The sequence below is a fragment of the Aspergillus chevalieri genome, chromosome 8, assembly GCF_016861735.1.
Source record: "Aspergillus chevalieri M1 DNA, chromosome 8, nearly complete sequence".
NCBI lineage: Eukaryota > Fungi > Ascomycota > Eurotiomycetes > Eurotiales > Aspergillaceae > Aspergillus > Aspergillus chevalieri.
The window spans coordinates 1,922,245-1,938,622 of NC_057369.1; the positions used below are offsets into that span (position 1 = coordinate 1,922,245).

General features: G+C 52.1%; 7 protein-coding genes across 7 annotated transcripts; 3 read left to right on the plus strand and 4 right to left on the minus strand.

Annotated features, from left to right (window-relative positions):
- Positions 1-494: 494 nt before the first annotated feature.
- Positions 495-992, minus strand: ACHE_80648A (uncharacterized protein; the record flags this gene model as incomplete). Its single annotated transcript, XM_043284042.1, has 1 exon — positions 495-992. The coding sequence occupies one exon, from the start codon at positions 990-992 to the stop codon at positions 495-497; it is 498 nt and encodes a 165-aa protein (XP_043141261.1).
- Positions 993-1,570: 578 nt separating this feature from the next.
- Positions 1,571-3,192, plus strand: FPR4 (peptidylprolyl isomerase fpr4; the record flags this gene model as incomplete). The annotated part of the gene is made up of 4 exons (XM_043284043.1): positions 1,571-1,660; positions 1,722-2,147; positions 2,212-2,929; positions 2,987-3,192. 4 exons carry the CDS (start codon positions 1,571-1,573, stop codon positions 3,190-3,192), a joined length of 1,440 nt encoding a protein of 479 aa, XP_043141262.1.
- A 638-nt stretch (positions 3,193-3,830) lies between these two features.
- Positions 3,831-6,803, plus strand: ACHE_80650S (serine/threonine-protein kinase; the record flags this gene model as incomplete). Its single annotated transcript, XM_043284044.1, has 4 exons — positions 3,831-4,065; positions 4,121-5,949; positions 6,006-6,068; positions 6,117-6,803. 4 exons carry the CDS (start codon positions 3,831-3,833, stop codon positions 6,801-6,803), a joined length of 2,814 nt encoding a protein of 937 aa, XP_043141263.1.
- A 683-nt stretch (positions 6,804-7,486) lies between these two features.
- On the minus strand, positions 7,487-10,865 carry ACHE_80651A (DUF3591 domain-containing protein; the record flags this gene model as incomplete). Its single annotated transcript, XM_043284045.1, has 2 exons — positions 7,487-7,775; positions 7,834-10,865. The coding sequence occupies 2 exons, from the start codon at positions 10,863-10,865 to the stop codon at positions 7,487-7,489; spliced, it is 3,321 nt and encodes a 1,106-aa protein (XP_043141264.1).
- A 344-nt stretch (positions 10,866-11,209) lies between these two features.
- Positions 11,210-12,186, minus strand: ACHE_80652A (RNA methyltransferase; the record flags this gene model as incomplete). Its single annotated transcript, XM_043284046.1, has 4 exons — positions 11,210-11,454; positions 11,505-11,797; positions 11,853-11,951; positions 12,002-12,186. 4 exons carry the CDS (start codon positions 12,184-12,186, stop codon positions 11,210-11,212), a joined length of 822 nt encoding a protein of 273 aa, XP_043141265.1.
- Positions 12,187-12,274: 88 nt separating this feature from the next.
- Positions 12,275-13,436, plus strand: ACHE_80653S (putative Golgi reassembly stacking protein; the record flags this gene model as incomplete). Its single annotated transcript, XM_043284047.1, has 3 exons — positions 12,275-12,448; positions 12,506-12,589; positions 12,642-13,436. The coding sequence occupies 3 exons, from the start codon at positions 12,275-12,277 to the stop codon at positions 13,434-13,436; spliced, it is 1,053 nt and encodes a 350-aa protein (XP_043141266.1).
- Positions 13,437-13,869: 433 nt separating this feature from the next.
- Positions 13,870-16,257, minus strand: OCT1 (mitochondrial intermediate peptidase; the record flags this gene model as incomplete). The annotated part of the gene is made up of 1 exon (XM_043284048.1): positions 13,870-16,257. The coding sequence occupies one exon, from the start codon at positions 16,255-16,257 to the stop codon at positions 13,870-13,872; it is 2,388 nt and encodes a 795-aa protein (XP_043141267.1).
- Between the last annotated feature and the right edge of the window lie 121 nt (positions 16,258-16,378).

Below are 16,378 nucleotides of genomic sequence, written 5' to 3' on the forward strand. Positions count from 1 at the left end.
GCACTAATATAAACGAGTACAGCATTTGGGGGCTTTATAGACACGTAATGCAGCAGATTGACCGTCAGATCTCGATCTCTGACCCCAAGCATCGTTTAGAAACATCATCCCTGAGCCACGTCGACAGGTATTGGCAGATAAGCAGCTATGGCTGCGTGGAACACGTTTCATATTTGCCCATCAGAGGCTGGCAACCTCTAACAGTTGGAGCCACTTTCTCCAACGACAAAGCCTGCAATGATTCTACATCTGCTAGAATTTGTCTTATATCTCACGGATGGAGATCGGCAGCCTCCGGATTTCATCTTGAACACAGGATCGTATCCACGAATGTGGTTGATGAGAAACTTACACTACGGACATCTTTGCACTGATACCTGCACGATGTAGATCTCGCCTTCCTTGGACGTGACAACAACCTGGTCCGTATCGAGAAGGAGCTCCATGTACGCCACGTTCAGCATCTGTCCGTCCACCTCAGAATACCATGTCTCCTAAGCTTTCATCTCGCCGTCCACGGCTGCAAGTCCCCATTTCAAGCCGCTAGTTTCCAGGGTGGTATACCCAGCCACCGTCTGTCCACTCTTAGTCCAGAGGAAGATGTGTAGGCCTTCGAGGGTGGAAGTGACCTCGGGATTGTTTCCGAGGGGTCCTAAATAGTCGATGCTGCCAGTGTTGCCGCCGTCCTGGTGCATGTTTATCGCCTCGGGTTCATACACTGGCTTGTGCTGCAGGGGCTTTGCAGATGCAGGGCTTTCGATGAATTTCTTCCCGCGGGGGATTTGCAGGTTTGGGATGGAGAGGACCTCGCCTTTGTGGCTTGTCGCGCCGTTCTGACCTTGGAATGGAATAGCAGCGGTGATTGCCGCTAGGGCAAGAAGGTAGCTAGCTGAAATGCATTGCCTGTATCTGTACGGAGTAAAGCTGGAAGGATGGACAAACGAGAGACCACGACCTGAACAAGGACGCTGCAAGTGACAACTGCGGTGCATTTAATCACCCATTGCAGGCCATCGACTATCTTGTGCCATTATGCCATAGCATGTTAGTACATGTGCCGTCCCTGCATATCTTCTGTAAGCGACGCTCACTTAAGCGAGGTGATATCAGCCGAGTATGTAACTAGGATAGGATATGGTGAGCATGTGAAATTGATCAATATCGCAGGCGGTATATGGCTTAGTGTGATGGCGACCTTCTTCAGCGTGTCTGCAGGTCTTCCCTGCTTATATGTACTTGTAGTTCATAGAATCAATCAAAGACACGATGTTCACGCGACACCACGTGATTGTCTCCATAGTGCAGGCGGTGTGCACCGACAGAAACTCAGTGGATTGAAAGCGGCGAGTCATGTGATTAGACGGCAGAAAAGAAAAAAAAAAGTTGGAGACTCCACCGCCCGCCGTTTTCTTCAGGTCGACTCTCAACGCGCGAAAAATCTTTCCTCTTTTTCTGTTGTTGGACTAATTATACCATTCGGGCTAGACTGGTGACTCTCGTTTGCTATTGCCTGCTTTATCTTTACCTTCATTTTTTTTTCGGCATTCTTAAAGAATAATATTCATCCAAAATGTCTGCTGTTCGTCCTGTCGCAGTCTATGCCTTGAAGGTTCCCACCGGGGGAGTCTTGATCCCTGCTGTTCCCCAGGCCGCGGCCTCGGTAAGTCTCTCGTCGCGTATTCTGAACGATCAAGTAGAGCTCAAGCTGATTGTTCTATTAGTTCCGTGTGAGCATGGCTGCCATTGATCCCGACGAGACTCCCGAGCTCGAGGATGGAATCGACCCCAGCAGACCGCGTGCTACTCTTAAGATTATCCGCCCTCCTCCTGGAATGGACATTGAAGAGTCGGATGAGGAGGACGACTGGGAAGATGATGATGAAGACTCTGATGAGGAGTCCAACGGCGGCCCCAGCGACAAGGAGAAGGCTCGCAAGCTCAAGGAAGCTGCTGCTCTGAAGGAGATGGAAGAGGACGAGGACGATGATGACGAGGACGACGATGATGAGGAATTCGACCTCAAGGCCGCCATCTCCAAGCTTGTCAAGGGCAAGGCCCCCGCTACTGACGACGACGATGAGGAGGGTGAGGACGACGAGAGTTTGGACGTCGATGAGGCGGTCATTTGCACCTTGGACCCTGAGAAGGTAAGATTGGTACACACGAGGTCATTACATCTACATGGAGATTGACGGGACTTTTCTCTTGTAGCACTACCAGCAAGCTCTTGATATTACTGTCGCCGAGGGCGAGCCCATCTTCTTCAAGGTCACCGGTACTCACAGTGTCTACTTGACCGGTAACTATGTCATGCCTGCTGAGGACGGCCACGACCACGACCACAGCGACGAAGAGGAAGAGGACGACTATGACCTCTCCCCCGATGAGGACGAGTTGGACATGGACGACGTCATGGACGAGGATGAGGAGGACGACAAGCTCGACGGCTTGGAGAACCCCCGAGTCACCGAGGTCGAGAGCGAGGAGGAGGAAGCCCCCAAGCTCGTTGAGGCCAAGGGTCAGAAGAAGGCTGACAAGGGCAAGAAGCGCGCTGCCGAAGAGGAGAGCCTGGAAGACCTAATGGCCAAGGACAAGAAGGCCCAGCCTGAAGAGGGTCTGAGCAAGAAGCAGCAGAAGAAGCTCAAGAAGAACAGCGGTGAGGCTGCTGAAGTTGAGCAGAAGAAGGAAGCCAAGGACGCCAAGGAGGGCAAGGAAGGCAAGAAGGTCCAGTTCGCCAAGAACCTCGAGCAGGGCCCTACTCCTTCGTCGCAGGACAAGAAGTCCGAGACCACCGGTACCCTTGGCGTCAAGAACGTCAATGGTGTCACCATTGACGACAAGAAGCTCGGAAAGGGCCCTGCTGCAAAGTCCGGCAACACTGTCGCCATGAGATACATTGGCAAGCTCGAGGACGGCAAGGTCTTTGACTGTACGTAACCAATCCTACCCATGCTTATTGTTAGATACTGACGTTATTTTTGTGCAGCCAACAAGAAGGGCAAGCCTTTCAGCTTCAAGCTTGGTAAGGGCGAAGTCATCAAGGGCTGGGACATCGGTGTTGCTGGCATGGCTGTCGGTGCTGAGCGTCGCATCTCGATCCCTCCTCATCTCGCCTACGGGAAGAAGGCTCTTCCCGGCATCCCGGGTAACTCGAAGTTGATCTTCGACGTCAAACTCCTTGAGATCAAATAGATGGATTAATTTGGGTCTTTCTACTTTTTGCTGTTTATTCTTGTTTTGTCCTGAAAAGGTGTTTTAAAGGGGTTTCCAATTGCATCAATTCTTGTGATATCCGACTTGTTCTTTTGTTACTTGCACAGTTTTCCGATGCATTCAGCAGGGATGAGGATATCGCAAGGAGTCCAGCATCTCTCGGCTCGAGTCATGAGCCTTGAGGGGGTGTATGTGTATGTTAATATTGTTTCTTCCGTGTCTTTACATGGCTGTGTGTACTTGGCATAAATAACTCTGGTTTTCCTAATTTAGCTTTGGCTATCAGCACTACTAGTGTGGTTGGGTTCATACTCTTGTTTTCAAAGACAAAGCCCTAATGCTCTTTCCGCGATGGAAAGTCCACAGTCGTAGTTCCCGCATTGGGTGCAGTTACCGCCAGCGCACCTTCCTTGTACACCATTGCAGTTGATACATCCAACTCTTTCTGGACCTCCATTCTCTCGACATCATGGACTGATCTCTGGTCAAACGTGACACTTCCCAGGATTACACCACATTATCTATACGATCGTTAGCCAACCATTACCGAGCAATAGCAACACCCATATATCGAATCCATACTCTCATTCGTTCTTTTACCGCTACTACTCAACGAGATGACAGTCAACTCGGGACCTGATAGGAGCTCGAGAGGCCCGTTGGGAATCTGGGCGCCTAGCAAGGCTGCAGAGGGTAACAACGAGCAGCGGTCCGCGGGAGCCTCGACAACTACCAATGGATCTGGTTCCGATGTCGTTGTGATGCAGGGCCGGAACAGACTCAGTGCTAGACTTCAGCGGAGCAGTTCGAAGTTGTTGACTCTTCTTCGTCCTCGCCGTGATTCGTCGAATGGTGAGATCTTCTTATGTTTTGGTTGTTGTTCGTGTTCGTTGATTTGAGATCTAAGTGGCGAAAGAATCAAGCCCGGTCTCTAGGACTACCTCGAATCTCGAGCAGGTTGGCGGTGGTTCCCGATTCTCGTACCCGGTTGCAGCGAAGGATACGTTGGTTGGACAGAATGCCGTCTCTCGTCCGCAGAGTGCTCCCATCATTTCCCTGCCACATAGTTCCACACTCCCGGGTCTGGAATCACTACCAGACTTGTCGACGGTATCACACAGTGAGGGACAGAGAGAGGCCCGGCAGGAGACTGAGAAGACTCTCACCGATGATTCTGGCAATATGCAGGGCCAACAGACTCGGTCAAATCAGAACCTCTCCGCTCTTTTGTCGAGCAAGTTGTCTACAGCTTTTGTCAACTCCACTGTCGTTCATCGTTCAAACCTGCAGACGAGGCCCAGTATCTGGGCTTTTCAACACCAAGGAGCAGCGGACGATCCTCTCAGCAAGCAAGGCGATAACACCGTTGAGAGTCCCAATCCGTCGAGTAGTCCTAGCAGTGCCGGTTGCTGGTCATCGAACCCCTCGAATCCCAAGTCGACGCCACCCACATCCGACGAATCCGTCTCCCCAGTCGACAATTCGAAATCTCTGTTTTGGAGAAAAGCAGACAATGAAGAACTTGAATGTGGTCGTCCACAGAAGAAGTGCACTTCAGTCCAGGCACCGAATACACCTCCCTCTATTGTCACCGTGGAAGCGGCTGCTAATGCAAAGGTGTTCTTCGAAACATATTTCAACGCTGTGTTTTCACACGTCAATGCACGTTCACAGCGTCGGATTGAGCTAGAAAAATACCTCTACTCGTTACGTTTGACACCAGAAGAGCAGGAGACGGCCAGGAAAGCTTGGATTGGGCAAGAAAGGGAATATCTTCGTCAGTATCGGGTTCTCAAAACTCGCTGTCACAACGCATCTCCTGGTAAAGCGGCCTCCGTTGCCAACTACGAGATCGTCAAAGTTCTTGGAAATGGAAGTTTCGGCATCGTTAGCCTGGTGAGGGAGAAGAAGGACGAGGGCAGCAGGTCTAGCGAAGGTGATTCCCCGGCCCTCGAGAATGGTAGGATGAGCGAGGTCAAGACGAGGGATGTTCGTGCACGGAGAGCTGATGGCAGAACCGGCCATCGAAGGCAAACTACCAGCGTGAAAGGGATCTACGCTATGAAGGTTATCAGGAAAGCCGAGATGCTCCGCAGCAGCCAGGAGGGTCATCTACGAGCTGAGAGGGACTTTCTGGTTGCATCCGCAAAGTCTCGCTGGGTCGTGCCCTTGATTGCAAGCTTTCAGGACAGTCAGAACCTGTACCTCGTCATGGAGTATATGATTGGCGGCGACTTTCTCGGTCTCTTGATACGTGAAAATATCCTGCCGGAACCCGTAACCAAGTGGTACATTGCTGAGATGATTCTTTGCGTTGAAGAATCTCACAAGCTCAACTGGATCCACCGCGATATCAAGCCCGACAATTTCCTTATCTCTGCCTCTGGTCATTTGAAAATAGCGGACTTCGGACTGGCGTTTGACGGACACTGGGCCCATGACCAGGGTTACTACAATAATCACCGATACTCCTTGATCAAGAAGCTAGGTATCCAAATTGACGGCGACGCTACTGATCGGGAAGACAAGGAAAAGGCCAAACAGGCATTGGAAGCAGTGCTTGATTCGCGCGAACCTCCGTCATTTGACCTTCTCGGATGGAGAGATCGACACCAGAGACGGCGGCTTGCTAGAAGTGTTGTCGGAACAAGCCAATACATGGCGCCTGAAGTCGTCAAAGGAAAACTATATGATGGCCGCTGTGACTGGTGGAGCATTGGAATCATTCTATACGAGGTAAGAGCCTGCTAAAGATAGGAATTCGACAGTATGGCCTCCTCTGACGCAGACAGTGTCTTTATGGGTTCACCCCATTTGTGTCAGATGACCGATTCACGACGAAGCTCAAGATAGTCGTAAGTGGCATCGACAAGAGTACTGTATATGGATGCTAACGATTCAAGAATCACCACCAAATTCTGCACTTCCCGATGCAGAGACTATCCGACAAGTTCGTATCAACTGATGCCATTGACCTCATAAGCCAACTTCTCCAGGAGAAGGAGTATCGTCTGTCTGCTCGCAACTACCGACTCAACGATCTGGCAGAAAGGAGCTTCTTTAAAGGCATGGACCCACGATACCGGAACTATCGAGGCATGTATGTTTGTCCCAACGATTCGAGCGATATCAAAACGCACCCGTTCTTTCGCGGTATCAATTGGGATGCGCTTCATCGGTCAACGCCGCCTTTCATTCCTGTAGTTCGTGACTGGGATGACACTCAATATTTCGAGGATCCATTCCAGAGCCCTCCTGACGGCAACACTCCCAACGCGCCGGAAACTGCTCTTGAGGCTCCTTCGCAGACCACTGATGCAACACCCGGTGACATGGCTCTGGCTGCGGCGAAGGTCAACAAAGTGCCATGCGGAGCGAAGACACAGAAGAGGAGAGCCAAGGAGGGCAGAGCCCGGGATAAGATTTTGCGGGATGAGCAGGTTGGAAAGACAGTTCTCGAAATGCGACAAAAGGATGCGTTCTTGGGGTACACCTATCGTCGACCGAAGCCTGTAGCATTGGCGCTGAAGGGTGAACGGGGCCGGCCGCTTGTGTCGAGAGGGCGATTGTCGGATTTGTATGGATGCTGAGTTATTCTTATACTTGGTAATAATTCTTGTCATCAATGGGAGTCACGTCTGTGTGGGTTGTTCCTTTATGCATTATGGGCAGGATTTTTGGATAGCTTTTTGGAGTTTTGGATTTCTGGACGTATTATTTAATTGTTGGGCAGTCGAGAACGTGTATATATCTTTAGACATCTTTACACTGATGGTCACGAAAGAGGAATTGATATCATTTTTAGAGCGTGCCGTGTCAATTGGACCGTAAAAGCACTTTGTACATGGATTCGGATACAGAATGATTTCGGATGTAAAGATGAAGCGCAGGATTAAACTGATCACACTAAAGCCATAGACACCAAGAAATGCGATCCAATTTGCCCAGCGCCCATGATCTGGAAAACGTCAAGATAAAAAAAGAAAGCAGGCAAAATATGCAGCAATGGATGTATCGAGTATAAACAAACACTCATCAAGATATTGGAGGAAGGAAAAGAAGAGAAGGAGAAGAGAAAAGGAGAGGGGTATCACTAGAAGAATCGAAGACAAGGAATGTTTAAATAGCAGGAGGAGCACCCATCGCAAAAGCCGAATCCGCAACCCGATCTTCCGGCTTCATCGTACCGTTCAGAAGAGGGCATAGCCTGGACATTGTTATCATCAATCACTTTCACCATCCCTGCAAGGGAGGGACTCACTTCTTATTGGTCTTAATATGCCCGACCTGTCCACAATTCGCACATTTGCGCTGTGTACCAGCTGGTTTCCCGCCGTCCGCCGGGGAATCGCCTGTAGTACCGCGGACAGCGCCTTTTTGTTTCTCGCGTGCGAAGCGCCGTTCTTTGTTGCGGTTTAGACGGCTTAGTTCGGCTTCGAGGCTGTTTTGATCTTATGTTAGTTGGGGTTGATGCGCTTAATGGGTGAAGGGAAGGGGGGACATACAGTCTCTTGTTGCGGGCGTCGATTTCGGGATCGCCGGTTGGTTGGAGAGATTCGAGTCTGAAGTAGAGTTAGCATTATCCGAATTTGGAGGTGGGGTTTAGAAAGAGCAGCGTACTTCGTGGTAACAGCTTCTTGCTGATACCGATGCTGCATATACTGCTTGATAACCCGTGGATCCAAAACAAGCGTCTCCTTCGGAACAATCTGACCATTCTCGTCTCGGTAGTGTCGTACAATACGCAGCACCTTGCCCTTCTGATCACCCATGCCCATGCTCATCTTACTGAATTGGGATGTCGTTTCGTCGTCTCGTCTTGCGGGTCCGGGTGTAGGTACCTCTGAGCGTGGCGTTTTCCCAAACTCTTCTTCCTCGTTGTCGATGTCGCTTTCTCCCTCGGAGTGCTCGGCTGTAGAGGATAAACTTGCTTTCTGGGAATCCCAGATCCGGCGGATGGATGTCTCATAGGATTTTTGCTGTCTGGCGACGTTGTAGCTGTGTCCGCCTAGTTCTTTGAGGCGTTGTGCGTCAAGTTTGTCTTCGACACTTTCGCCGACGGCCTTGAAGCCGCCCTTCATCGAGGTCTTCACGAAACTGAAACCCTCGCCGCGGCCGGTGGGGTCTCCTTCACCGTGGAGTTTCAGCATGGCTTTACCCTGGGATGCGAGCAGGAAGTTGCGGGTTGCTTTCCAGGGGGCCATTTGCTGTTCGAAGGATTCGCTTTCTTCGTCTTCTTCGTCGCCACCGCCGCCGGTTTCGGCATCGTTGCCGTAGCCTGTGTCGTGGAGGTGTTGTTGGCCGACTTGCATGGATTCTAGCAGACAGACGTCTTCGGGTTGGACCCAGGAGCGGATGGCGTCTGAGTCGGGGATTGGTTCTAGGGGTACCCAGTATTTTGAGTCTTTGTCGTGCTGTAGGAAGTCCTTTACTTTTTGGCGATTCTGCATGTCGCTGGTGCCCGGGATGTGTGCGGTGACGTCGCTGATGGAGAGTCTCAGGTCAGGGCTCTTCTTTAGCAATCGGTAGACGAGCATCTTCATGCGGTTCTTGGCGACGGTGGTGACCTTGCGTGAATGCGGGCCGGGAATGTCGGTACAAGGAAACTGTTGTCCGGCGACGTAGAGATTCTCTATATTTCGGAGGAAATAGTCACTGCCACCGGAGCCAGTGCTGCTGCGGATTACCAAGAAGTCGGTTGGTTTGGCCGAGTGCGAGAACACCGGAGACCGGTACATCGTGTTCGAAATGGTCGGGGTAACCTCGCCAGGATCGACATGCCCGAAAATGAAGAACGGACTTTTATCCTGGGGTAACAAGACGACAGTCTCACCAAGCCGCTCTCTTGGACGTGAGTCGTCCTCTGCGTTTTTCCGTCGATAGTAGTTGATAAACCGATTGGACATCCCGAAGTTCGACAACATGAGAGGCGCTTCTTCTGAGTACTCGACCAGCATGGCGTTTGAGTTGTCAGCCAGCGACAAAGCTTTTGTAGAGTCGAAGATACTCTTGGGATCCTTGCCCTTGATGTGTTTTCTCTTGACGTGTGCAGGGTTCTTGAACCAGGAGGTTTGGCCAGGCCGGAAGGACAGGGCTGGACGGTGGAAAGACCGAGCTTCTGCTTTGGCAAGCTCGGTTTTGTAGTAAGGCCATTGTAAACGCAGCGCAGGCATACTGTGCTCGAGGGTAAAGTTGCCCAGGGTGCTTCGAATCTTGTTCTGGTGATTCTGCTTGAGCATGTCATATGCTTGATCGTTCGAGATGTTGTAGCGCTGGTTGAAGCGTCGGGCGACATTGGCATCAACCTCTTCTCCTTGGATGGCTCCCAAGGCCTTGGGCTTTCGTGCCGCGAATTCGGGTCCACGCTCGTCCAGGAGTATGTAAGGATCGTTCATATCGACAGTGACCTTCTGAGCGACCCGCGAAGTTGCCTTCTCAGGATCATCAAGCAGCGGGAAGTCAATGTGAGATAGAGCGACGAAATCCATCGGATCTTTCCCGACTTTGCGTTTCTTCGCAGGCTGAGTGGTCTCCACGAGCCAATCATCCTCGTCAACAGGCTGCCCCGGTTCCTCGGCTGGAAGATCGATGTCCACCACAGACTCATCGTCTTTAGTATCCCAGTCCGTGCAGATCACTCTGAGGTCCTGCATACTGACTCCCCCGGGAAGTACTTCGGCTGAGTCCATGTCGTGCTCCAGGTCCTCCCGAATGTCCTCTTCTTCCTCCACCTCGTCCTGCGGAGACTCAGTAACGGGTACGAGTCCCATATGCTCAGCGTCAAGTGTGCGCTTGAAACCATGTCCTGCTGATTTGAAAGCCCTCTCATGATCCTGGGCAAGCTCGAGGTTGACCTTGGTCGGCAGAACAGGCCTCGGCGGTTTGAGAGGGAGTTTCCCGACGAAGTAAGCCTTTTTATGAGGGATGAGTTCCAAGAAACGGGGTAGTGTATGGCGGTCGAAGCCAGGAAATAGCGAATGCAGGAGTTCCTCAGAGTTCTCAGGCGGAGCTGGCGGATTATCAGGACCCAGGGTGGACGACATGGCGAATAGAGCTTGCTGGAGCTTCCATGCGCGAAGCGATGCCGGATCCATGTCTTCGACGCCGGGCGGCTCATCCTCTGGTATTTCCATTTCATCTTCTTCCTCCTGTTTCACTTCTTCCATCACGACAGTTTGAGGCTCGGGAGGCGGAGGTTGGGTAGGCTTTGATACGGCGGATGGTGGTGGCTGTTGGTGTTCCTCTTCATCGAAAAACAGATCTCGTGTCGCATCGACCTGATCAGAAGGCTCTTCGCCAAACAGATCGTTCAAATCATCCTCTGGCGCTCGTCCTGGCTGCTCTTCTCCCCCATCACCAAAAAGATCCTCCTCTCCACCTCCACCAAACACATCTTTCATCTCGTCATCCTCCGCAGCGATACCATTTTGTGCTGGGCCTCGAACATGCGCGGCTTCCTCTTCGGGGAGATCGTCGTCGTCGTCGATATCTTCGTAGTCAACCGCGTCGTCTGCTTTCTCGCCGGGGTCGAGTTCTCGGGATAAGAAGTCGAAGGAAATGCCCCCCTCCATGGGACCGTTCATCTGTCGCATGACATTTTCGAAGTCCGCATCCTCGACCTCTTGGGTCCCTGTTTCGGTAGCGTGAGGCATTTTGTTAAACAATAGCTTGGGAGACTGGCGATGAAGATGCACGAGGGTCGTGGTTAGAACCGATCTGAGGCTCGGGTTGATGCGATCGCGCAGTGGACTGGAATGTCACGGGGTTAAGTCGTAGTACACATTTGAGACCGCTCAGTACGGCAAGACCCAGCCGACCTGACGCTGTTTTGTAAGGGAAAGCGGTGTTGAGAGAGGCGATGGGCGTGAGTTGTTGGAGAGAAGAGAGAATCGCGGCGTTGGAGGCGCGCAGGCTTGGCGCTAGTCCGTAACGGGTAATCAGCTGTGAATACCCATACTATTCACTCCAAATGTCTTATTATGATTACAATCTAGCATTATTGTATATTGAATCCACCGTAGAAAACACACAATGCTTTACTGGCGCCTTCCATGCAGTAATGCATAACCGTCACTTTCTGGCCATCCTCGACCACCTTTGCCAGTTGCCGTAGATCAGACGTCCGAGGAAGGTACAGGACCATGTGTTCTGAGAAAGCAGAGTACTCCTTGTACAAGGTAGTCAGTGAGTACGGTTCCATAGTACATAGGTTGAAGACCTGGTCGTAGCGATATCCCGGGCCTATATTTCGTTAGTTAGACAAAGTAAGCGCTAAAAAGAGGAAGACATACCACCCCACGGAGGACTCGCGAAAATGATACTGTACGGAGCCAAGTCCTTGAGTTGGTTCTTCAGAATATCAAAACAACTGCCCTCAAACCAAGTGATTTTGTCTTGGACCCCATAGACCTTGGCATTGTGTTTGGCGCATCGTAGGACAGCCGGGTTCTTCTCAATGGCGTAGATCCGTTTCCATCTTCCAGTCCGGGCAAAGGCAATGGTGTTTCCACCGGCTCCAGCAAATGCGTCGACGAGAATACTGCGTCCGGTTGGTGCAGATTCAACCATTTGCCCTGCTATTTTGCTAGACCTCCGTATTAGTTGTAGTTCAAAAGAAGAAAGGAACAAAGGGAACAAACTTGGCAACAGGTTCTGGAGTTACTCCGAACCAGGCATCGTCGGTCAACCAGACACCCTCATCATATCGGGAGAATATCTTATAGCGTTGGGACCAGTAACTAGATTCTGTCAGTATCTTGTCCGTACAACTTGAGGACAAAAAGCGTACTTCTGAATGTCCCAGGGCACTTCTCCCCTGTGATTGTAGTGATGCACCTCTGGAGGAACCTCTTCCGTATCGTCAGTCATGGCAAGAGACAAGTAGAATATCAAATATAGAAAGTTGTATGCAAGAAAGCGCGATAAACTGATAACGTGACGGCGTGTTTGCCCTGTTTGCAACTGCGAGAGCATCCGACGTGGCGGAGGGACTGTTTACATCCTTCTACTCCGACTACTTCCAGGACTCTTATATTCCCGGACCTGCCTGATACACTGCAACATGTTTGGCGCATTGAATCGCATCATCGGGCGTCTGGACGAGGCACCTCGGGAACCGCGGAATCCCACTGGAGAGAGCACGTCCTTTGGCTTCCAGGTCCTGCGCAACAAGGACCCCGAACTACCCTTGGAGCCGTGGTTCGATTTTATCGTTGGGATTAATGGACATGCCATTGTGCGTGTTGTCGTTATGAAAACCATTATGGTTTGATACTAATATGTTATATTGCAGGAAGACCCAAACCCGAACCTCTTTGCTACTGAAGTCCGCAACTGCGCAGGCTCGAGTGTGACCTTTGAGATCTGGAGCGCAAAGGTATAGTCCCTTTATTTCACTTGTAAATGCGCAGTGACTAAGAGAAATACAGGGCCAACGAACACACACCGTCTCAATCCCCGTCTCCCCCAGGAACCCCTCCCTCGGAGTCGCATTGCAACTAGCTCCCCTCTCCTCGACCCAACACATCTGGCACGTACTCTCGATTCCGTCTCCTCTCAGCCCGGCGTACCGTGCAGGATTACTCCCTCACTCAGACTACATCATTGGAACTCCCAGCGGCACATTACGAGGCGAGTCGGCGCTTGGAGAGTTAGTGGAGGACCACCTAGATCGAACCCTCGTACTGTGGGTGTACAATAATGAATTTGACGTAATTCGAGAAGTTGAGCTTGTACCGACGAGAGGCTGGGGTGGTGAGGGAGCATTAGGTGCGGAACTGGGTTACGGCGCATTACATCGACTACCAGTCGGGTTGGGAGAAGAAGTCGAAGGACCGGGCGAGGTGGTATTCGAGACACGAGAGGATGGCACATCAACACCTGTCGCTGCCGATCCCTTCAATCCTAAACTGGGAGGTGTTTCCGGTGGAGGTCAGTTCCTGGTCCCGGCAAACATGCCTGCTCCGCCACCGTTTACTTCTCCAAACGGGACCCTGCCTCCGCCATCAGGGACAAAGGCGGCCGGACGCCGGAAGCCACGCCATGCTGCATTGTCACCCAGTCGTGGATTTGATGAGTACTTTGCTGAAGGAGAACAGAAGAGTAGAGAGCAGGATTACGCCCCGTCGAGGGGAGGGACACCATTGCCTCCGCCACCGAAAATTGGACCGTCACCGTCGGATTCCACTAGTCCTGCACCTGGGACAGAGGCGCCTGTGGGCTAGTATTGTGCTGAGCAAACCCGAAGGAAGTCATCTTTACATCAGAAAACCGAATCCTGCAAAACTGCTGTTCTTCGCAGCTTGGGAGGTATCATTTCAATACGGACAAGTTCATTGATTCCCAGTTCGCTAATCCTGAGCTGGCAATTTGCACGCCGGCTGTCTGACTATTCATCATGCTTGTCTGTGCATCGTGTCATGACCATTGAAACGCTGGTTGTTGAATGGGTCTATGCTTCATGGCTTGTCAGCTTGACTGCTTTGCCCATGTATACTTAGCCATACAATTCACGAGACGAGACATATGTTCGTTCTATATTGTATTACTATTCTAACACATCTTTCCAATACACCGTTTTTATGCAGTAAATACAGATCAGGTCAGGTCATTATATACAACATAGATCATCCATATCACATATCATCTTAACCAAGACTAACCAGAAACCCCATCCCTTCCCAATCCCCACCTTCCAACTTCACGCATCGCCTCATCACCACCCTCCACAAGTCTCCCATTTGCATTCGAGGGGTTACTCTCTCCCAAAACACCAGCGACGCAATGCCACCCGTTCCTTCCACCACCAAACCTTAGCACTTCATTCTTGTACCGCTCCCCAGCCTCACGGTCCACAGCAGCCTTGCCACCCTGGAATACATCCTCCCAGAGCTTATTCGCAATCGCGCGGTCGAAAATGTAACTGTAATACGTCGCGCCGTAGCCGTACAAATGCCCAAAGAAACCCTGCCACGAAGTAGGTGGCTGCGCGTCTGCTGGATCAGGCAGGCTGGAGTGCTTACTGAAGACATCGTGGTAGACGGCTGTGCTATTGATAGCTGAGCCGGGGGATGCAGAGTGGTATGCCTGGTCGACGAGGGCCATGAGGATCTGGGCTTCGTTTTCGACGGCGCCGTAGATGGAGCCGTGGGCTGTGCGGTCAAGTTCCATGCTTCGCATCATGGATTCGGACAGTGGGGCGTCGGTTTGCCAGTGGCGGGCGTAGAGGGAGAGGACTTCTGGGGCGGTTGCGAAGTGTTCCATGAGGACGGAGGGGAGTTCGGCGAAGTCGGTTGCGCAGCGGGTGCCGGAGATGGATTGCAGGCGAGTCTGGCCGAGGATGGAGTGCAAGGCGTGGCCCATTTCGTGGAAGAGGGTGCGCACGCTGTGCTCGCTGAGAAGGGCGGGGTGGCCGCCTGTGCCGGCGGGTTCGGGGAAATCACAGACCAGCGCGATGGTGGGGAGTTGACGGAGGGTTTTGGTGGTTGGGTCGACGGCTGTAGCCATGCCGTCGTTGGGGTGGTGCGTGGAGTCGGCTAGTGAGGCGCACTCGGCGATTTCTTCGGCAGAAATCTCGCGCGCGCAGCGGAGGGTGAAGTGTGCTGGGTTCGGGAGTTTGTTGGGGCGCGAGAAGAGGTCGCAGTAGATGACTGCGATGTGGCGTTCAGATTCGTCGACTACGTCTAGTCGTCGCACATCTGGGTTCCAGGTCTCACCTGGGCCAGTTTCTTGTGGGACTAGACGCACTCCGTAGAGTTGGTCGAACAGTCGCGAGAGACCCTGCATCACGGTTCCCAGGGAGAAGAACTCCGGGACGGCGTTGAGTTCTCGCGAACGGCGGGCCTGCGAATACTCCATGACCCGTCGGTGCACGTAGTATGCATGATCCCATGGTTGCAGAGGCGACAACGACGAGCCCTTCAAGCTTTGCAGCTTAGAGAGTTCCTCCTGGACGTGTTCCCGGTTGCTTCCCACCAGGGACATCAGGAAGTTCGATACTGCTTCTGGCGTCTTGGCCATCTTGTCACTGAGCGTCATGTGCGCAAAGCTTTCGTACCCAGAGAGTTTGGCCAATTCCGCTCGTCTCGCAAGAAGTTGCTCAAGGCGATGCACTTGTCGTGTACTCGAGGTCCGCGTCGCCAGATAGATCTCCTTCCGGACTTCCTCATCATGGACCGACCGCAATGCCAGTCGGGGGATCAACCCCATAGTTGGCACCGGCGCTGTCCGGTTCCATCGTTTAATCTTCTGGATCACAATAGGATCCAAACCACGGAGACTGTTCGTAGGCACAACCACATGGGATTTGGCAGGTTCGGCGCTATTCACAAACTCCGAACCCACCTGGCTGATCTCGCTGGACAAATTCACAAACCGCTGTCGCTCATTAGGCGGCATATGGATTGCGGAGTTGGAAAAGTCCTTGATCAATATCTGCGCCACAATCATTTCCTCTTCACTCCAGTGCGATGTCACCTCCGGATTCGCAAACGCTTTTTTCAGCTGATCATGCAGTCCGGTGGTCGTGTTGAGAATATTCATGTACTCGAACATTAAAGCATAAGCCTGTGTAGCCGCCTCCTGCACGCGCGGGTCCGGATGAATAACCCTGATAAAGTCGGAGAGATCAATCACCCGGCACAGCAGGTCACTCAGACGATCCAGATCCCGCGCGATCTTCCGATACCCGTCCAACGTCGAAGCCCCCAGGACCTTGGCCACGATCGCCTGGCATTTCTGCAGCGACACACCGGCAAATTCCCGGAATCCGTCTGGAGTTGTCAAGTATTGGTTCTGCACTAGTCCAGTCGGCTTGAGACTCGCGGAACTCCGCTGCGAGAAGTCTTTCCAGAACGCCTGCGAGTCAAAGACCCGTCTCAGGGTAGCATCGTCCGTGCTCTTCTTCTGCGTTCTTTGATATGCCGGAACGTAGTTAGACGCTGTGGCCGTCGAGGTTGCCGTCGCAAAGGCTCGTCGGAAGCGTAGTCGTTGCAGGCATTGGCGGCAGGTCCATGGCCGGCGATGTAGCGCCAACATGATGCTCATCAGTTATCCCATTGATCAATTGTTTCTGTATCTGTAGTAGTACTCCGCAGACATATAGAGAGGTTAGTAGGTTGGTAGTAGTGGAGGTTTTTTTTCGTCCCCGGAAAGAGCCGCACAAAGT